The 25,623-nt window shown below is 42.2% G+C and overlaps 1 protein-coding gene across 3 annotated transcripts; it reads right to left on the minus strand.

Moving 5' to 3' along the window:
- Positions 1-852: 852 nt before the first annotated feature.
- Positions 853-11,699, minus strand: SLC51B (solute carrier family 51 subunit beta). Of its 3 annotated transcripts, XM_053888946.1 has the most exons (5): positions 11,381-11,699; positions 8,301-8,423; positions 4,576-4,787; positions 3,448-3,538; positions 853-1,180 (listed from the first exon to the last, which is right to left on the minus strand). In XM_053888946.1, the coding sequence occupies exons 3-5, from the start codon at positions 4,670-4,672 to the stop codon at positions 967-969; spliced, it is 402 nt and encodes a 133-aa protein (XP_053744921.1). In that variant the 5' UTR covers positions 4,673-4,787; positions 8,301-8,423; positions 11,381-11,699; the 3' UTR covers positions 853-966. The 3 variants fall into 3 exon arrangements, with proteins under 3 accessions (XP_053744921.1, XP_053744922.1, XP_053744923.1); XM_053888947.1 differs by lacking the exon at positions 11,381-11,699 and having other exon boundaries at positions 8,301-9,326; XM_053888948.1 differs by lacking the exons at positions 8,301-8,423; positions 11,381-11,699 and having other exon boundaries at positions 4,576-4,909.
- Positions 11,700-25,623: the final 13,924 nt, after the last annotated feature.

Genomic DNA, 25,623 nt, shown 5'->3' on the forward strand with positions numbered 1-25,623 from the left:
GTGGGCACCGTTAGCCTGTCCCAGGCTCGTAGGCAGAAACACAGTAGAGCAGTTTGTAGTCTGGTCCAGCAAGACCCAGTACCTTTGGCAATGGGTCTGAATGTTCAAAGTCCACTTTTGAAAGATAGAACCTAAAGCATTTTTGGCCACCATAGCTTATACCATAACACTGTGGCTCAGATGTGGGATCAGGACAGCTCTCTTGGGATTCCATTGTTAGCACAGGGAGCTCTATAGTTTTCTAACTCTGTTTACCTCAGGGCCCCTGGCCCAAAGGAAATCTCTCGTAGACCCTCAGCAGATAAGCAGATAAAGGAAATGGTTCTGGTAGGAGGAAGGGGTGGCAAGGGGATTCTGAGCCCAGAATCCTGCTCTTGGCAATTCCAGGAGCTTGGATTAAGAACAACGGCTCTAGAGGTACCTGGGTGGTTCAGTCAGTTAAGCGTCGGCCTTCGGCTCAGGTTATGATCTCGTGGTTTGTGAGTTCGAGCCTCACGCCAGGCTCTGTGCTGACAGCTTAGAGCCTGAAGTCAGCTTCAGATTCTGTGTCTCTTCTCTCCCTGTCCCTTCCCTGCTTGTGCTCGCACTCTCTTGCTCTCTCTCTCTCAAAAAAAAAAAAAAAAAAAAAAAGTTTACATATGAAAAAAAAAAGAACAACAGCTATAATCCAGCCTTCAGCCCCATTATGTAGATGGAGAGGTTGAGGTCAGAGACAGGCTATGAACTCCTCAAAACCACACTAGAAGTCGTAGCCCAGCTTCCTGACCCACAGGCCAGCTATGGATTTTGCGATTTTGCTCCAAGCCCCTTGTGTTGAACCACCCCCATTGGAACAAACTGCATTTCCAAATGCCCACTTCAGATGCATTTTAATAAAAAGGAGGGTTTTTTTTTTCATAACAATATTTTGATTGCAGTTCATTCACTGAATCTGCTGACAACATGGGGCGGTGCTCTGGACCCCTTCTAGCTCTCGGATTCTTGTGGGTCTGGAAGGAGAACCAGTGGCACCTTTCTCCCTTTTAACTCAGTTTCCACCTGGGCCAAATTTTGCTTTTCTGAGAGCAAAGTCTCTCTTAGCATGTTCAGATTGTTGTCCTCTCTGGCTCCGGCCTCAGCCAAGTCTTGGACTTCCAGAGTTGTTGTTTCCAGTTTGTTTTTCCTCAGTGTCTTTTGATTTCTGGGAGGAGAGAAAATGCTGTTGAATCGGGGTTCCTTGAGCTGGGGGACTGAGGGGCTGGGGCAAGACTAGGTCTCGCAAGTGGACTAGTGAGGTGGAAAATCCAGTGGGCAGTTCTGGGAACTGCTGGGGGAGAAAGCCAAGATAGTGTGATGTTCTTTTGGCAGAGAAACAGTTTATACTCACCAGTGCATCGTCTCCCCAGATCCTCATTGCCACCATGAGCTCAACTATTATTGCTACAGGCTCCCCTTCAAGGTGACATGTGGCTCAAAAAGGTCAAAAAAGCACATACCTTAGACATGCACTTAAGTCTCCTGACTCTGGGTTCCGTGTTCTTTTCACCAACCCACACATTTTCTATCCCAGGACTTCGTTCTACTTAGTGCAGGTCCTTGTTACCCCACACCCCATCTTCACCCTCATCCCACCCCATCCTCAGACAAACTACTTTAGGGAAATTCCTAAGTAATCTTCCTGCTTCTAGGTCCTTGCTTTTCCAAACCAGCCCCCATGCATCAGTCATGTTTCTAAAACCGCAGTGTGCACACATCACGCCTTAACTCAAGCATCTTTAGTGGCTCCCGACTGCCCATGTCCTTAACCTGGCATTCAAGACCCAGCCTTCCTTCCAGTAACTCCCCTAAATGTCATCTCCCCGAAGGTGGTTTTACTCAAGGTACCCCTAGATTTCCTGGCCAGAGTAGAGGGACTGAGCTGTGGTAAGAGCTGACTGCCCAGAGAATCTGCTTGGGCCACAGGAGGAGTAGCTCATTGTCTGCCTTTCCCATGGACGGCCACTTTGCTCCCGAGTTGACCTTGTTGAGGGCAATGCCTCCTGACAGGGTAAGAAAGGCAAGGTCACCTTTTTAGAAGCTATATCCCTTTGGTTCCTCTTATGTCCTGCATCCAGACTAACCTTGCTAAAACATAAGACTTTCATGTCCCTGTTCAAAGCCATTCCCTGGCTCCCCAGTGCCCATGAGCTAGAACCTGAATACCTTGGCATGGCCCCCAGGACCCATACATTCTGGGTCCTGCCCCCTTCTTGTCCTCCCTCTATCCCCATCCCACTCACATGCCACAGCCACATGGCTGGGCCCTCCTCCTCCAGCGCGTCAAACTTGATGTCTGCTCTCCCTCAGTCTGGAAAGCTTCTTTGGCCCACCCTCCCTCTATCTCTTTGCCCTGAAGGCCCCAGATCCCACTACTGTGCTCCCACTGTACTCTGTATGTCCCATACTGAGCATCTGTCACTCTGAACTACACTTGTCCCCCTACCAAACTGTAAATTCTATAAGGCAGGGGCTGAATCCCTCTTGCCCATGACTATGGCTCCCACTCTCAGAACAGAGCTTGGCACAGAGCAGGTGCTCAGCTCTTACCTGCAGAATGAGTAGTGAATGAGGCCACAGCAATTCATAAGTACTAGTTCTCAGTGTGAACAAAGGGCACTGGGTGTGTTTTTTGTTTTTTACTTTATAGCAGAACTATGAAGAAAATTCATGCATAATATAAAAGCATAGAAGGAAGAGCACAGAAGCTAGGCCAACATTTTCTTAGATCCTTAATTACCTTATTCTGTACAATGGAAATAAATAACTTGTGCCTGCCCTATCTTACAGAGCTGTCTTGAGGGTCAAATGAGAGAATGTGAAGGTACTTTTTAAATTGTAAAACATGGTACGGATATGAGGGAGGGGTTCTCATTATTTTTGTTTGAAGGTTACTGATAGTGATGACTGGTGGGTATATAGTAATTGTTGAAAGAAAAATGGAAGGGAGGGAGGGAGGGAGGGAAGGAGGGAAGGAGGGAGGAAGATGTGTGAACCAAGCATTTATTGAATCATTTCTAGAACCCAACACTGCCAGTTGCTTGGGGAAACAAAATTGAGTCAGATGTGGTCTGTGTCCTCAAGGAACTCTCAAAAGTCAGCCCTGAAGTTTATCATCCAGGGAATTTAGCAAAATGCCAATGACCACCCCAGACCCTTTGTATCAGAATCTCTTACTTGTGAGAGTGGCAGAGCTGGGATTTGAACCCAGACCTATGTGACTCCAGAACCAGAGATCCTGACCTCTGCTTGCTGGCCAGGGACAGGGGGTAGTAATCAGGGACAGTTGCTAGTTTTTCAACAGCTTTGTGTTGTCAAAGGACCCCAAAGGCTGCATTTTGCTGTCCCAAAGGGTGGCTAGCCAAGCCCCTATGTGACCCCTCCCTAGATTTCCCCACCTCCCCAGAGACCACCCCTAGGCCAGCTCCTCACCTGTTTGCCTGGATGCTCTTTCTCAGGAGGACGATGCTTATCACAATCACCACACCCACCAGGGCAAAGATGGAATAATTCCAAGGAGATGCTGGGGAAGGACACACAGAATGGAGCCTTGAGAAGAGGCTGGGTGCCCCTCAGGCCCACCAACAGTTGGGGCTTGGGCTCAGCCTCAGCTCACAGCACCAATCGTCCTCTGCTGTAGGCCGGGTGTCATAGAGAGACCCCTGCCCTGCAGGAACTCAGTTGTGGGGGAGAGAGACCGGGAGGCATGATTTCTGCTCTACAGAAGCCCTAATCTAAAGAGGGACAGCACGGCAGTTGGATAATTGTGTGGAAAGCGGGGGTGTGGGTGGACATAAACTTCACACTCTTCAGAGTTGTGCCAGAGGCCAGCCCTGTGCAGTGCGAGGAAAGGAAGGAAGGAAAGGAGGCTGGGGGTGGGAAGGAAGGGATGGCTGTAAAACTGTTCCACAACTGCCAAAAGAGAACACCTGAAGTGGCTAATCTGAATTTGGATAATAAGATCTGTCCACACAGTGCCAAAGCGAGTCAGGGTCCAGCCTCAAAGCTATTGCATTAGCTGTTCCCCTGCCAGGAATGTTCTTCCCGCACATAATCTGCGTGGCTAATCATTTCATCTCCTGTAAGCCTTTATGCAAACAAGAGCATCTTAGTGAGGCCTTCCTTGACCATAGTACCTACACTTCTATTCCCTTTCTGTGCTTAGTTTTTCTCCTTATTACTCATCACCAACATACTATGCATTTTACTTGTGTGTCTGGTTTCTTTACTCTTTCATTAGAATGTATGCTCCATGAGGGCATGGACATTTGTGCTTTATTCACTGCTGTAACCTCAGTGCTGAGAACAGTGCCTGCTGCACAGAAGGAACTTAATAAATACTTGTGAACGATTGAATAAATGAGTGAATGAATGACCACAGCCCAAGGAGAGGAGGGTGCGGGTAGGCCAGACCCCTTGGGGAATTAAGACCCCTCAGCCTCGGTCCCCACCTTGGAGGACATGTGCAGCCTGAAGGATGAGGCTGTGTCAGGAGGCTTCAGCCAAATTCCACTGTGTTGAGGACAGACCCCCACCCCCGACCAGTCCCCCACCACTTACCATCTTCTACCCGAAAAAACCAAAGCATTTCTTCCAGCAGTTCCTGAGGCACCACGGTGCCAGCTGGAGCTTGGATGACACCGTCATTGTGGTCCATGCCCCTGTTCACGGTTGGGATACGTTTCTGACAATGAAATCCTTAGGCCCCTTTGCTCCCGAGCTGCCCGCCTGGGCTCCTGGGTTCTGGCCCTTGAGCAAAGCCCTGAAGACCCCTGGAAACAAAGCAGAGAGCATGGATGGATACCCCACCCCAGTTTGACCTCCCTTACTACCCTAACCCAGCTCTCCTCTGGCGCAGAGTTACTGGACCAAGACTGCCTCAGGGCAGGTAGGGTCTGGAGAGGCAGAAACCATTGAAGTGGGTGACACTCAAATATTTATTGAGACTCATCATGTGTGGAGAGGAGCACTGACCTGGGAGTAAGGAGGATTGAGTCACTGGCAGGCTGTGGGACCCTTGTAGGGGACATTTTTCATTTTTGCCTGCCCAGCATCCCCATCCAGCTTCTGCAGCCCAACGCATTAGGTCACCCGGGTTTCTTAGCAAATTGTCCCACCTCTCACCATTGATGCCATGTAATAGCCTATCACAGGCTCCTGTCTCCCCACAAAGCCTGGGCCTATCAGTCTCTCTTCTGGAGACCTGAGACACAGAGCTGAGAATAGGAAAAAGTGCCAGAGAAAGGTAGTCGCCAGCTCCTGCTACTGAAAGCTGGGCTCTCCTCTTTCTCCATCACCATTCCTAGGCCAGATTGGTCAGTCCTCAGCAAACCTCTGATAACTTTTTTTTTCTTTCTCTTTTTCTTTTTTGGACATGTTGTCAGAATTGTTTTTCTGCCATTTGCAACAGAAAAAACTGAACTCATGTTCCCTGGATAAACCCCTTCCTTAATTTGAGCCTGTTTCCATTCCCACAAAACAAAACAGGTTAAGCTAATTGTGTTTACCAAACCTCAGTCAGTCTCAAAACAGTCACACATCGTGCTTGACATATTCTTATACTACCTGTGCTATTACTACTTCATACAAAAATTCCCACTCTCCAGATTAAAATAAGAAATAGGTGCAATTAACTTTGTTTAATCCAACATATCCCCAAAAGTACCATTTCAATGTAATCAATATAAAAATGGTTGAGATATTTTGCATGTTTTTGTACCAGGTCTTTGAAATTGGGTGTAAATTTTACACTTATTGCATGTCTCAGTTCTGACTAGACACATGAGGCTTCTGTATGATACATCCCAGGTCTGTGCCCAGGCTGGGGCCCGGCTGTGGCAGCTGATTCTCCCAGCTGTTCTGGGCTCCTGACAGGAGGCCTCAGGCCATGGGAAGTGAGCCTTGATCTAAGACCAAGGGGCTGGCCCCTCATCTGGCTCTGCCTCTGGTTAATTTGTCTAGGCAAATCCCTGGGTCCTCTGAAGGAAATAATAAAAATAGAGGTAGAAATCAATGAAATCAAGGCAGGGGGGAATTGACAAGATGAACAAAACCAAAAACCTGTTTTTTAAAAATATATTTATAAATAAATCTCTGGCAAGATTGATCCAGAAAAAGAGAAAAGATACAAATAGAACCAAAGTTAGACCAGAGATTTAAATATATAGAAATGTGTTTTGAACCTGGGGCACCTGGGTGGCTCAGCTGGTCAAGCATCCAACTCTTGATTTTGGCTCAGGTCATGATCTCATGGTTCATGAGTTCAAGCCCTATGTGGGGGTCTGTGCTGACAGTGCAGAGCCTGCTTGGGATTCTCTCTCTCCCTCTCTCTCTCCCCCTCCCCTGTTCTCTCACTCTCTCTCAAATAATTTTTTAAATGTATTTTGAACTATATACTAATAAACTTGACAAACCAGAAATGGATGAATTTCTAGAAAAATAGAAAATGTCAAAACTAGACAAGATACTTGAAACTCTCAGAAAAATAAAGTCCAGGTCTAGATGGCTTTAATTGTGAGTTCTAATAAACTCTCAATAAGCAGATAATTCTTACTTTAAATAAGTTGTCCCCCAAAATGAACAGCACCAATTGGATTGTTCTTTTAACACTGGTTTCAAAACTACATGAGGACCATGCAAAAAGAAAAGATGATAGGCCCACTCACTTATGAAAGTAGATGAAAAAATCCTAAATAAAGTACTAATTGCCCAAATTCAACAATGTATTAAGAAAATCATTACCAAGGAAGCTTAATACCAGGAATGGAAGGACAGTTTGACATTAGAAGCTTGTATGATATAACTTTTATGTGGATTCTAAAAAAAAGAGTTAGGGGCACCTGGGTGACTCAGTCAGTTAAGTGCCTGACTCTTGGTTTTGGCTCAGGTCATGATCTCATGGTTTGTGAGATGGAGCACCGGGTTGGGCTCCATGCTAGGCATGGAGCCTGCCTGGGATTCTCTCTCTCTCTCTCTCTCTCTCTCTCTCTGCCCCATCTTGCTCATGTTCTCTCTCTCTCTCTCTCTCTCTCTCTCTCTCTCTGCCTCTCTCTCTCTCTCTCTCTCTGCCCCATCTTGCTCATGTTCTCTCTCTCTCTCTCTCAAAATAAAGAACTTAAAAAAATGAATAAAAATAAAAAATAAAAAAAATTTTAAAAGTCAAACTTGTAAAAAATGGAGGGAAATGGTAGTTGCCAGGAAATGTTGGGGGGGAGATAAGCTTTATATTATTTAAGGGTACAAACTTGCAACTAGTAGTAAATAAGCCATAGTGATCTAATGCATAAAATAGACAATAATATTATGCTATAATTATGTAATGTGATAAATACAATTACAAAGACAATCATATTACAATATATAAATGTATCAAACTAATATACACATGAAATTTACACAATATTATATGTAATATAGATTCAATTAAATACATGAATACAAAAATAAAGTGTAAAATTTGTTAGGAAAGATGTAAAACTCATAATTCTCAGATGACAAGATCATCTACTTAGAAAGGCACACAATTAGAACTAATAGAAGCATTTAGTAAAGTTGCTATATACAAGTTCAATAGCATTTCTCACAATATTAGTGAAATTGGAAAATTCGATAAAAATAAGACGTCACTCATAATAGCATCAAAGCCATAAAGCATCTAGATAAACTTTTCCAAGCATAGAAAAGACCTCTATGAAGAAAATTTTAAAACTGTAGGACAAAAAAAAATTTGGTCTGAATAAATGGAGAGACATCTATGATTTTGGAAAGGATAAATATATTATGAACATGTCAATTATCCCCAAGTTAATCTATTAATCCAATATAATTTCAATCAAAATTCTAGTTGGACTTCTTGAGGATCTTGATAAACTTATTCTAACATTTATATGGAAAAAGTAAACATATAAAAGTAGCTAAGTCAATCTTAAAAAAAAAGAGGAGAGACTGACCCCACTAGAGGTTGAGACATAGTGATAAAAAATGTGGTTTTGGGGTGCCTGGGTGGCTCAGTCACATGAATGTCTGACTCTTGATTTTGGCTAAGGTCATGATCCAAGGGTTGTGGGATGGAACCGGCATCAGGCCCCGAGCTAAGCCTGGAGCCTGCTTAAGATTCTCTTTCTCTCTCTCCCTCTGTCCCTCTCCCCCACTCACGTGCTCTCTCAATCTCTCTCTAAACAAATTTTTAAAATATGGTTTTGACACAAGACCAAATCACTATACCAACGGATCAGAACAGAGATTTCATAGAGACCTATGTACATGTGGGAACTGGACACACTAACCAGTAGGTAAAGGAGGAATTGTTCAGTGGATGATGTCAGGGAAACTAGCTACTGATGAAGAAAAGGAAGACGAGGTGCACATCTAACAAACAGCAAACTGAAATAGACACCAAAATTAAAGACCTAATTGGAAGAGGAAAAAATATAAGTTAATAGAAGCAAGGTAGGACTTCTTAAAAGCTCAAATCTTCAATAACAAAAAACTGATGGATTTGATTATATCAAAAATAAGATTATCCGTTCAATGAAGAATACCCTCAATAAAGTAACAAGCACATTTCCAGTTGGGATAAGATATTGATGACGCTTAAAATCAAGAAAAGACTGATATCTAGAGTATATAAAGAATTCTTGCAAATTAACAAGAAAAAGATAGGAACCGTAATAAAAGATAAAGGATATAAACAGGCAACTTACAAAATCAGAAACCCAAAGGCTAGCAAGCATATGAAAAAGTGATCAATCTTTTGGTAATCAAAAGAATGAAAATTAAAACAAAAATGAAATAGCACTTGACATCTATCTGATGGACATAGTTTAAATGGTAGATAATGCTGTGTGTTGGTAGAGCTCTGGGACTATAGCCTTAGGCACTAACAGAGGGCGTGTAGACAGGCCGCCATCTAGAGCAAATCAACCAAAGTGTACACGACTCACGACACAGCAGTTCTGCTCCTGAGTATGTATATATCCCAAAGAAATTATCCCCAACAGATAAGGGGGCATGCCATACCACTTAGGAAAATTCAAAATATATGCACACAAAACTACACGTTTTACAAAACACATTTTTAAAAAAAGATACACATTTCACATATTAGGATAGTTATCTCTGGGGGAAGAGGAAAAAGGGGGCAGGAATGGAAATAAAAGTAAAGAAGTAAAACAGAAGAGTTTTGAGCAGACCCACGGTGAAAATGTCATGGGGCTAACCAAAAACAAACACAAAAAGAGAACAGAGGGTCTCGGAGGCAATCTCAAGCTCCCCTCTTCTGATACAGCTTTCTGCAATAGCCTTGGACGCTCAGTCAGGAACATCCAAAGATAGCTGGATGGCAAACAGCCAACTAGAAAAACAAAGTACTAGTAAAAGGATTGACATCAGAGTTTTTTTCCAACTCTAAATGTTCTGCGAGAAATAAAGAAGCATCTACATATTTTGAGGGGAAATATTTTGACACAAATATAATACTAAGCAAGTTTGGGGCACCTGGATGTCTCAGTAGGTTAAGCGTCCGACTTCAGCTCAGGTCATGATCTCACAGTTCATGGGTTCGAGCCCCACGTCGGGCTCAGTGCTGACAGCTCAGAGCCTGGAGCCTGCTTTGCATTCTGCCCCTCCCCTGCTCATTCTCTGTCTCTATCTCTCAAAAATAAATAAACTTATAAAAAATTTTTTTAAATACTGAGCTAAGTTTTTCATATATGAATGATCATTTGCGTGTCAAGATAGAGATGGAAGTCAAGGAGAAAGAAAGTGTTTTATTTTATTTTTATTATTTTAAAAAATTTTAAGTAGGCTCCATGCCCAATGTGGAGTCCAGTGTGGGGCTTGAACTCATGACCCTAAGATCAAAACCTGAGATGACACTTAGTGAGCCACCCAGGCGCCCCCAAGAAAGATCTTTTTTAGACTTTCCTGGACTTGGAAGGTTACTACCTACTTACTCATTACTTACTGAACATCTGTTGAATAAGGAAAAGACAAAGTTACAGGAATGGCTAATGTATGATTTGCTGTTCCAGCTCCAGCTGTCTGTCCAGAGCACTTGCTAAGAAAGGTTGTGATTTTCTGTCCAGTCTCAGATGCAGGAGGGTCTGGATTAACTAGCAACATTGGCCATAGGCTCCTGTCACATATGCAGACCCCCCCCAAGACCCACAGAGAAAAGAGCGTGAAGGTCAAGATAGCCAACACTGACTCTTTCTGGGGAAGTGGATGGGGCCTGGATATGTGGGGTGTTCACTTTGAACATTTCTGTACTGTATACGTTTCTCATGAGTACACACTACCTTCATGCAAACAATACATGTAATTATATATTTTTAAATGTATATATTTTGTATGTATATTTTAAGTATTATTTAGCGTATTTGTATTTTTTTAGTGTTTGTGTATATTCTATCTTTTGAGACAACAGTTCCAATTTTGGATGTTTAATTAATGGAACTAATAAGATGTCAGTTCTTCCCAGCTTGATCTATGGATTCAGTGCAATATCAATCCAAGATCCCAGCAAGTTATTTTATGGATATGGACAAACTGATTGTAAAGTTTATATGGAGAGGAAGACCCAGAGTTAGTCAACATAACACTGAAGGAGAAGAGAAACATCAGAGGACTGATGCTACCTGATTTCAAGACTTACTATAAAGCCACAGTGGACAAGACAGTGGTGTACAAATCTGCATGTGGGCTGATGTCCACAGTGGAATGTGTGTTTTAAATATGTATAATATTGTTATAATAAACATACGCCAACAAACAATGACAACATGAATACAAGCCTAGAACTGAGAGCCAGCCCTCCCTGCTTGTGTTAGAGGCCACAGGAACAAAGGACACGTTTCCTTCAGAGCGCTTATCCAGTTTCCTTCTAGAATGGGCATCGTATTAATATGCCTGCTTTAAAAAAATTATTAACTAGGGGCACCTGGGTGGCTCAGTCACTTAAGCATCCGACTTCAGCTCAGGTCATGATCCCACAGCTCGTGGGTTCGAGCCCCACATTGGGCTCTGTGCTGACAGCTCGGAGCCTGGAGCCTGCTTCGGATTCTGTGTCTCCCTCTTTCTCTGCCCCTCCCCCACTCATGCTTTGTCTCTGTCTCTCTCAAAAATAAATAATTTTTTTTATTATTAATTAAACTTCATGATTTATTTGGCTTTCATTTTTCTGTGAATGTCTTTTTTCCTATTCCAGGGTCCCATCCAGGATATCCCATTGCATTTAGTTATGTCTCCTTAGGCCCCTCTGGGAGATTCCTGTGTTTTACACAGGGCTTAACCATCTGCCATGGGACCGTGATTCCTGCCAAAGAGCCCGAGCCACCCATCCCCATGGGAGGTTGATGACACTCACCTGGGATCTGACTTCCTGGGCCTGCCTTGATCTGCTGCTGGGAGCAGCGTTGGTTTCTATGTCCTCCCCTTACCGGAGCACTGGATGGTCTCTGTGCCTGAGCACCCGTCACAGCCGTCACCTGGGGGAACAGTGCTGTAGAGCCTGTGGCAGTGGGGCCCAGCTGGTAGCTCTGCCCTTAGCACACGCCCAGGCCTGGAACCTCCTCTGTCACTCCAGGGTGAATGACCTCTTGAATGAGTGGCCTTAGATGACAAACAGGCTCCGCCTGGCTTTCACGATCTGCAAGAGCCAGCAGCTCCATACTTTCCTTCCTATATGTTGATCTGAAGTAAAGAGAAAACATGTGGACTGTCTTTCCAGCCCAGGCAATGGGCTGGGGAAGACCCTCAGTCTGGGTGTTCCATTACTGCAGGGGGATATGTGGTATACCCGCCCCAGGCCTCTGTTTCCTGCTATTATCAATATTTAACCACAGAGCTGGGAGCCAAGCCTGGCCTTTTATAGCCTGTGCTTTCTCACAGTGAAGGTCATGGTCTTATGTAAATTCCCTACAAGAAGCAGTAAAACAAGACCTTTGGAGGGCTAAGTGTTGGGGGAGGCAAGGCAAGTGACCCAGAGAGGAGGAATTCCACAGAGTAGGTTGAACAACATCAAGCGGGAAGGACTTGGTGGGGAAGCAGAGCAAGGCCAGACCCATTTGATTTTTTTTTTTTTTTTTTTTTTTTTTATGTTTAGTTTTGTGAGAGAGAGAGAGTGAGCTGGGGAGGGACAGAGAGGGAGACACAGAATCTGAAGCAGGCTCCAGGCTCTGAGCTGTCAGCACAGAGCCTGATGCAGGGCTCGAACCCACAAACTGTGAGGTCATGACCTGAGCCGAAGTCAGACACTTAACCGACTGAGCCACCCAGGTGCCCCCAGACCCATTTGATTCTGATTGTCACTGGGCTCTGGGCTTTCCCACCCACTGCCTTCTTGCATCTCCAACAGTCTTTGGAGTTGGCTCAGCAAGGAGTTCCCATTTCACAAATGAGCAAACAAATTGAGTGAGGTCAGGTGACAGGTCCAAGTCCCTCTCTAAGTTAATACTGGTTAACGATGTGGATGATGGCGTGGTGCAGAGAAAAGGAGACCCACTAGGAGAACCTAGTCCTACATGGAACCCCAGCTCCTCATCATTTCCTAACTCATTTCCTAACATTCTTTCAATAAATACTACTTGAGCACCTCCTGCATGGATACATGGATACAAAGACACTGCTCTCCTGGAGCTCTCTCTTTAGGGGAAGGATGGACAAGCAATAAAAAAGGAAACAAAAACAAGATCATTTCAGCTGGTGACAATTTCTGTGAATAATTTAAACAACAAAATGATATATAGAGAGATTGGGTGGGGGAAATGTGATTCCTATATGACTGTGCTAAAAACCAAATGCCAAGGCCCATGCAAAGATCTGGGACAGCAGGTGTTAAGGCACTGAAGAAATAATGAAAAAATGGGGAGGGGGTAAAGGAGTTGAGAGATAGTGATAAGGGGAAGTGACCAGAGATAAAGTTAGAAGCGGATTATGCAGAGCTTTGTAAAACAGGATGGGTTTGGGTGAGATGAGAAATCACTAGACAGGAAGTAACGTGGTCTGACTGACATTTATCTAAGATCACTTGGCCTGCTGGGTGGAGAATGGATTGTAAAAGAGCAAAAGAGGAACTAGAAGACTGTTGCATTCATCCTGGCAAGAGACAGCAGTGGTTTGGATCAGGATAGTGACCATGGAGACAATAAGAAGTGCTCTGATTCAGCGTGCATTTTGAGGAGAAAGGCAGATGATAGTTTTCATGAGAGAGGAACTCAACACTAATTCTCTTAAGCACAGAAGGAATTCAAAAGGAATTTATTGGCTCATATAACTGGGAAAGGCAGGGTGGAGCTGACCTTAGGGATAGCTGGAACCAAGAGCCTGAAGATCCTTAGCTCTTTCTCTCTTCAGCTCTCTCCCTGCTTCTTTCTGGATATCAGGCTCCTTGTTCCCACAGGCTAGTCATCTCCAAGAACCTGGACCAGGCTGCAGGAAATCCAGGCTCATATCTTTATGGATGGAAGGGAAGGAAGTCCCCTTTCTCAGATCCAGTTTGGCAGTTCCTGTAAAAGGGCTCTATTTGTCCTTGCCCTGATCATATATCCATGTTTAGGATCAGTTGTTATGGCCGGGAGGTGAGGTACCTTGGATGGCTCAAATCTCATGCCCATCGCATAACCGTGGCTGTGAACTGGATAGCTACTCCTGTGGGTCCCTGGAGTGACTCCTTGACCTCAATCTTCCACTATCCTCTCTGTCTGTCTTGGAGGAATGTCACGGGGGCCTTAAGAAATAAAGCATTGCCAGAACTCAGAAGTCTTCTTGTGTCCACTTCTTGTCACTATCCCCCACAAAGGCAACCACTATTCTGACTTCTAATACCATAGATTAGTTTGGCTTAGTTTTATACTTTATGTAAATTGAATCAATCAAGTATGCAATCTTTTGTGTCTGGCTTCTTTGGCTCAACATTAAACTTATAGCATTCATCCATGTTATTGTGTATAGTTGTGGTTCATTCATTCTTATCTACATAGTATTCCATTGTGTGACTATGTCACAGTACTTTTTATCTATGGATCTTGTTTTCAGAAGAAAAATTTCAACCCATCTACTTCTTTCCATTGTCTTGAATACAGATAAAATGGTGAAAAGGACATTTAAGGACAGAGGTCATTATATTACAACCTATGAGCCAAATTTGACCTGCGCCTTATTTTTGTAAATAAAGTTTTATTGGAACATGGCCATGCCATTTGCTTACATAATGTCTATGGCTGCTTTCACACTACATTAGCAGAATCAAGCAGTTGTGACAATGATTGTATACCCTGCAAAGCCTAAATGTTTACTCTTTGGCCCTTTACAGAGAAAGTTTGTGGACCCAGGCAATGAGATAAAGGAATCTGGCTCCCTGAATGACCTCATGGAGCAGAGCAGCCTACCTTCCCTGGACCAACTGACTACCTCTGGAGTGTTCTATGTGAGAGAAGTAAACTTTGACATGATTCGAGGTCGCACTGTGCTTGGGATCTCTTCACTACAAAAATCTAGCTAGTACTGTAACTAATACATACATTATTTGTGGCTAATAACTGCTGAGTAAGTGAATACCATAGCATTAGAAGAACTAAGTTCTGATCCTGTTCATCCTTGCTACAACCAGCCATGCACCCCTGAGCTTGTCATGTGGACCTCTTTTTCTTATCAAACTGTATAAGCTTCAAAAAGAAGTAAAAAAGAAAGGTATTTTAGAAATTGTTATCAAGAGGAGCCAATTATGTGATGACAAAACACAGGCCCTTTAAACTCAGGATATTTTCACCTGGCCCAACCAGTTAGCTTTTCTGTTTTAAAACAAAAACAAAACAAAGAAAAAGAGGGTCTCCTGGGTGGCTCAGTTGGTTCAGCATCAGACTCTTGATGCTTTAAAAAAAAAAATGTTAAAAAAAAAAACCCACCATGAAAAAGGACTTTTTTCCTAATAACAACGGGTGGTGAAAATAGAAAAATACACACTGAGTTGTCCAGGGTCTTGACTCCTCTGCTCAGGGCACTTTAATCTCAGCCCAGGGTTAAGGTACCAGGTAGGGTCCTGCCCTGCTCCAGGGTCTAAGGATAAGCATCTTCCTGCCCTCAGTCTCCTGCTTCTCACACTGAGGATATGATGCCCTCGAGGCTGACAGCCAGCAGAAGCATCAAGGTGGTGGAGACTGCTCTGTATTTCCAGGTCAGCCTGTTCTGCTCCTTGGAGTGGGCCATCTATCATCAGCTGATGCCAGGAAGGGCAGACAAGCCCTTGTTTGTTTTTACCTCCATTTTCATAAGCATCACATACTCAGAAGCCAATTGAATAATTCAGTTCAAACAATAATTCTGGAAAGTCCCCAATAGCAGCACATTCTCTTCTCAGTAAAGAAAACTTAATGGAACATAAAATGAAATCTAGGGGCATCTGGGTGGTTCAGTTGGTTAAGCGATGGACTCTTGATTTTGGCTCAGGTCATGATCTCACAGTGGTGAGATCAAGCCTTGCTCTGGGCATTGAGCCTGCTTAGGATTCTCTCTCCCTCTGATCTTCTCCCACTCATACACAAGCACTCTCTAAATAAATAAATAAATAAATAAATAAATAAATAAATAAATAAATAAATAGCAAAGGAAATCTAAAAGTAGTGATGTAAGGAAATGACAACACATGGGAGCTGAGATGGATGGATAAGGATGAAATGTTCAAGATCTGGGAAGGGGTTAAATTATGATACCAACAGAACCACATATTTCTTCTAGGGGCCAATTTTTATATTAAACCTGGAGGAAGGAAACATATAGTAGAATCAGTGGGGCATTTTTTGAAAAGGTAGGGCAATTAAGTCCAAAATTACTGGTGCTTAAGCACTGACTTGATGCCTCCATCTGCAAGATGGTGGTTGAGAAGAGAGATGGGTATCCAAAGGGAAGCCATCTTTGTGCTGAAGTAAAATGATCTAAGAGAGCAAATTCTTTTTCAACAGATCCATAACTTGCTGGAAGCATTTCAGGAACATTTGCAAAGTATTGGAAGTTTGGGCAGACTGGTGTATAGCAATGGACCAAAGTATGTACTTTCTCCAAGAGAGGACATTCTGCAGCCACCACTTTCATCTTAGCTATAAGCATTTGAAACTTTCTATGTTGCTGACCCTTCTTTATAATCCTCACTTTTCTGTCTTTGACCTTTTGCGCCTGGCTACAGTCTAACCAGTTATCTCCTTCAGTTCCTGACTAAATCAAAGTCCAAGAGTAAGCAGAATAAAATCAGTCTCTCAGCCTTTCATTTTAATTATATGGGACATGTGAAGTTTAATCATTCCCGTAGACAGCCCTGTAGGAATAGCTTCGTTTGAAAATGAATTGCTAAATAATGTGAGGAATGACTAACCATTTGGTAAGAAAGCCTTGTGTGTTAATCTATCTGAATTTTGTTATCACCTTTCACAAGCAAGTATTCTTTCAGGGGAACTACATAGCATACAGTTGGCACCAGCATTAAAGGAAACACTTTTTTTTTTTTAATGCTTATTTATTTATTTTTGAGAGAGAGAGAAAGAGTGCATGTGTGCTCATGAGCAGGGGAGGGGCAGAAAGAGAAGCAGAGAGAATCCCAAGCAGGCTCTGCCTGTAGGTGCAGAGCCCAATGCAGGGCTCCAACTCACAAACCATGCATGAGGTCATGACCTGAGCTGAGATCAACAGTCAGATGCTTAACCAACTGAGCCACCCAGGTACCCCAAAGAAAACACTTGTGACACTTTAGTTAGGACCATTTAAAGTTTTATTACAATCTTGCTATAAGGGGAAAGGCCTCTGGCACTCCTAGTTTACAAATTCACCTTTGGTAAATGGTTAGATAATCATTGTTAGACTAGATTTTTAAAAGGAGAAAAATGTTTGATGAAAAGGTCACTAAGACTCTTAACTGGTGTCAGTTGGGTGGGTGTGTGACCATTTTCTAGAACAAGTCTTAATTGTCTTAAATTTAGCAGAAAATTTTCTAAGCATTTTTTTTTTTTTACCAGGAATCATAATTTCTTTCCAGAAGGAAGTTGTGAATTAAATCATTAAAAAAGGAGAAAAGTTCTTTCCTCAACCAGGTTTGGGACAATTTTTCTTTTTCTTTCTTTTTTTTTTTTATTATGAAATTTGTTGTCAAATTGGTTTCCATATGACACCCAGTGCTCATCCCAACAGGTGCCCTCAATACCCATCACCCACCCATCCCTCCCTCCCACCCCCCATAAACCCTCAGTTGACAATTTTTCTTTTAAAGCCTCTCCTTTTGTCTCAGATTATTTTTAAAGATCTGTCTTGGTCAAAAAAAAAAAAAAAAAAAGTGCTGTCTCTATGTTAATTACATTTCTTACCTAGATGATCACTTTTTACATCTTTTAAAATTTATTTATTTATTTTGAAAGAGAGAGAGAGAGAGAGAGCACGCACACACAAGCTGGGGAGGGGCAGAGAGAAGATCCCAAGCAGGTTCCGTGTTGTCCACCCAGAGCCCCATGTGTGGCTGGAACCCATAAACTGTGAGATCATGACCTGAGCTGAAATCAAGAGTCAGACACTTAACTGACTGAGCCACCCAGGTACCCCTGCATTTTCTTAAAAATGGAGGCAAGTAGGCATACAAAACATACACAATCATCGTTGCCAGAAGTATTCATGATCACATTAATATTATTCCTTTCAACCAGCTTTGCATATTCGGGAAGAGTTTCTAAATGAATATTGTGTGATGATTCATTCTGGTGGTAACAATTTCATGCAGTTTACGAGCCTGAATTATTTAAGTGTTATTCTATGTATCATGTTTTATTTATTTATTTATTTATTTATTTATTTATTTATTTATTTATTTTTAAGTTTATTTTTAAAAGAGAGACAGAGAGAGCAAGCAAGGAAGGGGCAGAGAGAGAAGGAGAGGGAGTCCGAAGCAGGCTCAGCATTGTCAGCACAGAGCCCAATGTGGGGCTCAAACTCACGAACTTTGAGATCATGACCTGAGTGGAAACCAACAGTTGGATGATTAACCGACTGAGCCATCCAGGTGGCCCCTCTATGTGTCATGTTTTAATTCACAGATCCAAAAGAGGCATCAATAAATGCACAAAGACCTTGCTGAATGGTGAGCCAAATTAGAATCATAAGATTAGAAGCAGAAAATTAACTCTTCCCTGTAAATTTTATAAGGCCTTGGGGGCAAGTTTCCATTCTTTCCATGGTGCCAGAAATGCTTTCTACTGACCTTATCAGTGTGTTTGCTCTGAGGCCAGAAAACGAGCACCATCTAATCACCTCACCAGGTTTGGTCATCAGTTTCCAAATCTCTTCTCTAGCTCCCTAAAGTTTGTCAGTGTTTCTGGCCTGCCCAGAAATGGCAGCCTTTACTACCTGTAAGATTATAAATCCATAAGCCATTTCCTTGGAAGACTTTGTGGTGTCATTTGTATATATGAAATGAGGAATCACTTATCATTCTGTTTGTTTGCTTATCATTGTTTGCAGATTTTATATCTCCAAAAACTTCATGGAAGTTAATGGCTTCTTTTAATAGTCTACATTTTGGAAGTTACAACAAAAAATTTCTGTCATCTATACAAAGGAAAAATAAAAATGTATTTCACTACCTCACACTGACTCACGACTATATATACACATGGTCAGGCATGTGATCAGTGTACTAAGTTGCATTATTAATACTCTATTATATATAAGCATCCCAATTATTTAATTAATTTTGATATACCTATTACATGTGTATTTTAAATAAGTCTACTAAATATACCTCATTAAGTGTACTAATATGCCTCATTACATATATATTTTAAATAAGTGTACTAGGGGCACCTGGGTGGCTCAGTTGGTTGAGCGTCTGACTTCTGCTCAGATCATGATCTCACACAGTTTGTGAATTCGAGCCCCGAGTCGGGTTCTTTGCTGACTGCTCGGAGCCTAGAGCCTGCTTCGGGTTCTATGTCTCCCTCTGTCTCTGCCCCTCCCCTGCTCGTGCTCTGTCTCTCTCAGAAATAAAATAAACATTAAAAAAATTTTTAATATAAATAAATAAGTGTACTAAATAATGATAGGTACAATATTGTTTAAAGCTTTAAATTTTGGTTTAAAAAATAAAATTATCCTTGTGAAGTATATGTTAAGATAATTTTATTGCATTAATTTTATTCTTGTAACTTGAATGTGAGGCAAAAAGTACATTTCATACATACAAGAGTATCTGAAAACAACTTTTAAATAGGTTTATTGATTTTTTACATAGCATAGCATGATTTTTTATATAGCATACAATTTATTGATAATTTATATAACATACAATTCACTCATTTAAAGTGTACTTTAGGGGTGCCTAGGGGGCTTAGTCGGTTAAGCCTTCAACGACGTGTTTTTAATGTTTGTTTGTTTGTTTGCTTGCTTGCTTGCTTTAATTTTTAACGTTTTTATTCATTTTTGAGAGCCAGACAGAGAGAGTGCTAGCAGGGGAGGGGCAGAGAGAGGGAGACACAGAATCTGAAGCAGGCTCCAGGCTCTGAGCTGTCAGCACAGAGCTCGATATGGGGCTCAAATCCACAAACTGTGAGATCATGACTTGAGCTGAAGTCGGATGCTCAACCTGAGCCACCCAGGTGCCCCAAGCCTCTGACTATTGATTTTAGCTCAGGTCATGATCTCTGGTGAGATTAAGCCCTGCATTGGGCTTTGTGCTGACAGTGCAAAGCCTCCTTGGGATTCTCTCTCTCTGTTTCTCTCACATAACAAATAAATAAACTTAAAAAAGAAAAGAAAAGGAAGTGTACTTCAATGGCTTTTAGTATGTTCAGAGTCATGTAGCCATTACCAACAATTAATTTCAGAGCGTTTTCATCCACCCCAAAAGGAACCTTGTGCCAACGGCAGGCACCCCTCATTTCAACCAACACCCACCCCTGCCCTACTTTCTGTCTCTATAAATTTGCCTGTTCTGGACATTTCATGTAGATGGAACCCTACATTTATTTGGTCTTTGTGACTGGTTGTAAAATATATTGTGCAATCTCCAAGTATTTGTATTGTCTCAAGCTACTTCTTTTAATTACTTAATTTTTTTTCAGATAACCAAAAATTCATTTATTAATTATTTTAGATTAATATGCCTAGCTCTTCAAGTTAATTGGTTATCTTGGAATTATGATTTAAATTGACATTAACTACTAAATGAATAGCTGTTGGTATTAAATACACAAGCTAAATATTACTCAGGTAATGCAAGCAATGTAATTCTGTGGTTCCACATGGTTTACAACATTGCCTGAGCTTTACATACTATACTTGTTATTATAATTAAATTTAGCTGAGACCCCATGGTTATATCTACATAGTCTTATATTTTTAGCGTTGACAATTTCAATGGCTGTAAAACAAGCACAGTGTAAGGAATTTGGAAATTTCAATTAATTAGGCTTATCAGAACATAAATCCAATCCTTACATGAGCTAAAATGGCTTTTTTGGCACTTTACTCATATTGTTATAAAATCAGAGTCTTTTTAAAAATTGGAGTATACTATACACATAGAATCCGTAAGTCACAAATGCATACCTTGATAAATTTTCACAACTGTGCAATCAGCTCCCAGACCAAGAAATGGAGTGTGACAAGCCACCTAGGAGCCCTCCTGGGCTCCCTTCCAATCACTGCTACCAAACTCCCTACAAGGATAACAACTGTCTTGATTCTAACACCGTGGATTAGTGTGTGTTTTGAACCTTATGTAAGTGGAACCACACAGAATATACCCTTTTGTGTCTGGCTTCTCTGACTCAGTGTTATGTTGGTGACATCTATCCATGTTGTTGCATGTAGGGATAGCTGGTTCATTCCCATTGCTGTATGGTATTCCAATTTTTGACAAGTCCATAAATTGTTTATCCATTCGATTGCTTCCAGTTTGGGGCTATTATGAAGAGTCCAGCTATAACATTTGTGAATTTGTCTTTTGGTGAACGTGCATACACTAGGAGTGGAGTTGCTGGTCACAGCATATGCATATTTTCAGCCTTAGTAGACACTGCTAAATGATCTTCCAGAGTAGCTCTCCCACCGATAGTGTATGAGAATTCCAGTTGTTCTACATCAGTGCCAAAATTTGGTATTATCTTTTTTGGTTTTGGCCATTCTGATAGTCATGTGTTTATATCTCATTGTAGTTTCAATGTGCATTTCCTTGCTGACTAATATGCTTATTGACCCTTGGGATATCCTCTTTTGTGGGGCGTCCAGCTCTTTTTCCCACTGGGTTACCTGCCTTTTAAAATCGATCTATGGAAATTCTTTAATATTCTGAATACAAGCCCTTTTCTAGATATATGCAATGGATTTCTTTTAAACCATATTTAACACCTATTTAAAACATATTTAACTTGTCCAAGTACTTACCATAATCAAGAGTTTTGTTTGTTTTTTTAAGTAGAGCACAAGTTGGGGAGATGGACAGACAGAAAGAGAATCTTAAGCCAGCTCCATGCTCAGCACAGAGGCAGACATGAGGCTCGATCCCATAACCCTGGGATCATGACCTGAGCCGAAATCAAGAGTCAGACGCTTAATCAACTGAGCCACCCTGGCGCCTCACCATAATCGAGAGTATTAAGTGAAACTATAATTTTGTATAATCTGTTCTATTTGTTTATCAAGTATTGATACAACTTTTAAGACGTTGGTTTAAAAGTCATATACAGAAAGATTTCTTAGGACCGGCCTAATATCTATTTGGATATCTTTCATTCCTTATATTGTAACCAGACACTTTCTATTAACAAAAACTCCATTGTTCTTTTTTTTCCTCCTATTATTTTCCCAGCAGTTCTTGAGACCCTTATTCTCAAGAATAATTTTTATAAATGGTTACCAGTCTCTAGACCAGTCAAATTATGAGTTCCATGAAATGTGAGAGGTATTACTATCTTGTCAATTTCCTTGCAGAGATAGGAAAATGTACTTTATAAAAAAAAGAAATACTCCTTCCCTTTGTTAATATTGTACAGCTCTTTGCCTGGGGGGAGGGGAACCAAAGATTTTAAGATTTGATCTCTTTGTGTCTATTTTGGTATTTCTCTTGGTTTACTAGGTTACCTACAGCAGCAAGGGAAAACTTCCTTACCCTTAGGCTGCTCCTCATTCCCATAGTACCACAACTGGCTTCCCTTCCTGGGGCTCTGACATTCATCAAATGTCATTTGATCTCTCCAATTTCTCTCCTCAAGGACACCCAATCCTGTGGGCCCACGCTGCCTCTTAAGCTCTTTCCTGGGACGGAAGGACGCTCAGGCTCCTAGCAGGGGACAGTCTGTCCAGAAAACAGCCTCCTTACTATTTGTGTCATCATCTATAAGAGGTGGTTGGGGCAACCTATCCCTGTCTGTCCCCAGCAGGTGGCTTTGCAGTCCCAGTCCTGCTTTACAGAGCAGCTGGACACTTGATGAGGGACGTCTACTGAAAGTAAAGAGGGCAGTAACAACACTGACAGCCAAATCTAAGTGAAAAGTACTGGAGCTTGTGAATGAATTGTCCAGCAGTCTCAACGACAGGAAAGGTTGGTGAGCAGTGCCCCCTTGCGGAATTCTGGTGCAATCACAGGCAGAAGGTGGTAATAACATGGAACTTCTCACTAAGGGGTTGGCATCCCAAAAGGCTTCATTGGACTGCACCCTGTGGTTGGGTTCCTGACTGTGGCACTGGCCAGATGCCTGTGTACGGTAGACCTTCTCCTGGTCACATGTGGCATTGCCATCCAGACCACATTCAGGAATTCTTGTGGATTCAGGCATTGGCCATTTTACCAATCAGAGCTCTGACCATTTTCCTCCTTGTGCCCCTTCTCCATCTTTCCCAGTGCTCTTGCTGTTCTGTTCCTCCTTTTTTTTTTTTTTTTAATTTTTTTACCGTTTATTTATTTTTGAGACAGAGAGAGACACAGCATGAACGGGGGAGGGGCAGAGAGAGAGGGAGACACAGAATCGGAAGCAGGCTCCAGGCTCTGAGCCATCAGCCCAGAGCCCGACGCGGGGCTCGAACTCACGGACCGTGAGATCGTGACCCGGGCTGAAGTCGGACGCTTAACCGACTGAGCCACCCAGGCGCCCCTGTTCCTCCTTTTTGACTCTCAGCACTAAAGGGCTGATCACACACACACACACGTACACACAGAAATTTAATCTGTAACAGGTCTCCCCACTCCTCAGAAATCAGATACACATATTCAGGATTAGGGTGAAATGATGGGGAATAGGGAGAGGAGATGTTCCTGCTTCCTCTCTAGATCAGCTGTCCCACCCTCCAGACATTAAGGTCAATCTAACATTCTAGATTTCCACCAAACATCTCCACTTCCATTCCAAAGCATATGAAGCTGAACCGTCATCACAGTTACCACCTAGCAGTCTTCCTGTTTGTCAATGACCCTGCTCTTGTCTTGTCACCCAGACTCAGAACGTGGAGAAATTTCATTGATTCAGCATACACACTTATTCCGCTCATCAGGAGAGAGAACTCCCTGGAAACTGGAGTACCAGGGTAATATTATATCCCAGTCCTCTTGGGTGTGCTTTCTGGACATCTTAAGTTATTACCTAAAACTCCTTGCCATCAGGGACTGGAGTTCACATTGTCTCTGTGTGCTTTATTGTAGTTCCATCAATGGATTTTCTGGATGTAGAAGTGGACCTCCCCATACATTCCTAAATTACTACCACGGGTTTCAGAAATATTTCCATTTTCGCATCATGGGAAAACTTCAGCCATTACAATCATATCATGTTCAATTTTTTAAAAAGAAGTTTGCTGCAAATCAAAAGACCATCCACTAGAGGGGCGCGTGGGTGGCTGAGTCGGTTGAGAAACCGACTTCAGCTCAGGTCATGATCTCATGGTTGATGGTTTAAACCCTGCATTGTGCTAACAGCTCAGAGTCTGGAGCCTGCTTCGGATTCTGTGTCTCCCTCTCTCTCTCTGCCCCTCCCCAGCTCGTGCTCTCTCGCTCTCTCTCTCAAAAATAAATAAACATGAAAAAGAAAAAAAGACCATCCACTAGAAAATAAGAAGTCAATGGCAGGAGACAACCCTGTAAGGGAAAGAAACCGGATTGGCCTTGGTCCTCAGACCAAGCAGTCGCTCTGTGGTCGGCAGAGGGCGCTGTGAACAACTCCTGCAACTCTAGGGAACAGGACTAGCTGTGGGGACCTTGGATTGCAGAAAATTAATCGTAGCATAATGCAGGTTAGCTCAAGGAGATGAGGTAAATACAAACAGTCACACTTTAGAGGCACCTGGGTGGTTCAGTCGGTTAAGCGCCCAACTCTTTCAGCTCAGGTCATGATTTCACAGTTCATGGCTCTGCACTGACAGTGTGGAGCCTGCTTGGGATTCTTTCTCCCTCTCTCAAAATAAATCAGTAAACTTAAAAAAAAAAAAAGACAGCAGCCAGATTCTGGGGTGAAAACCCAAATGACTATGTGGGTTGCATTTATAGGTCATGTGGTATGGAAAAAGACCATTTTTAATATATTAGAATCATATTTTGCTTACTTGCAGAGGATACTGGAACAAAACTAGATTGAAGGAATAGAAGGTTTGGGTTCCCAGTTCACCCTCCTCATATGTGATCAGATGAGCAGAATCACTGGAAATACAGTCTCTCACTTCCTCTTTGCTTCTCTCTTTTCTATTCTACACACAGATGAATTTGTCAATGTTTATGCATAATAAGACAACTTCCCTCAGTAATTCCAAACTGTGGTGAGAAGCAGTGATTCCCACAGAACATGAAGGAGGCACATGGAAAAGCACATTAAATCCATGCAGGCAAGAGCTAGAGGCTTCTGGGAGCATATCTGAACTTGGCATTGAATAATGGATATCATTTAGAGAGTAAGTGATGTGAGGAGAGCAGTCTAGAAAGAATAGCAAGAAAAGACACAGAAGTAGGGATGTGCAGAGCTCATAATTTAGGGAAAAGGACTGATCCAAGGTCGCTGGGTCTAAGACTATGTGATGGGAAAATGTGTTAAGAGTAAGATTAGAAAGGAATCTAATCTTCACTCTATAGCTATAAAAAAGATGTGTGATCATACATGAGAAAGCCACTGTGTGGGCCTCCAGAATACAGAATCTAAGCACTAATGGCCCTTACAGGTCTTCTGGAGACAGCTTCTCTGATTTTTTTCCCCTGAGAATCTCCCCCATAGCATCGTTCTGTGTGGGAGGGAACCCACAGGATAGGGGCAAGACTGGGGCCTTCGATTCATCAGAATGTGAGGAAATAACTGAGACTCAGTTTCCTCAGGAACAAAATGGGGGACATTGACTTGCCTGGTACATAGGATTGCGATGAAGACCAAGTGGTTAGGATCACAGACTTTGGAACAACATGAACTAGCTGTCAGGACCTCAGGTAGGTAATTCTCTTGATTTCATTGAACCTCGGATTCTCTTCAATAAAATGATAATATTTGCCTTGTATGCTTGATAGGAAGATTAACTGATAAAATGGCTATAAAATGCTTAGCCAAAGCATGGCATACAATACTCAGTAAATATTACTTATCATAATTACTTAATAAATGATATTTTATTGTC

The sequence above is a fragment of the Panthera pardus genome, unplaced genomic scaffold, assembly GCF_024362965.1.
Source record: "Panthera pardus isolate Hobbes unplaced genomic scaffold, ASM2436296v1 HiC_scaffold_24, whole genome shotgun sequence".
Taxonomy (NCBI): Eukaryota; Metazoa; Chordata; class Mammalia; order Carnivora; family Felidae; genus Panthera; species Panthera pardus.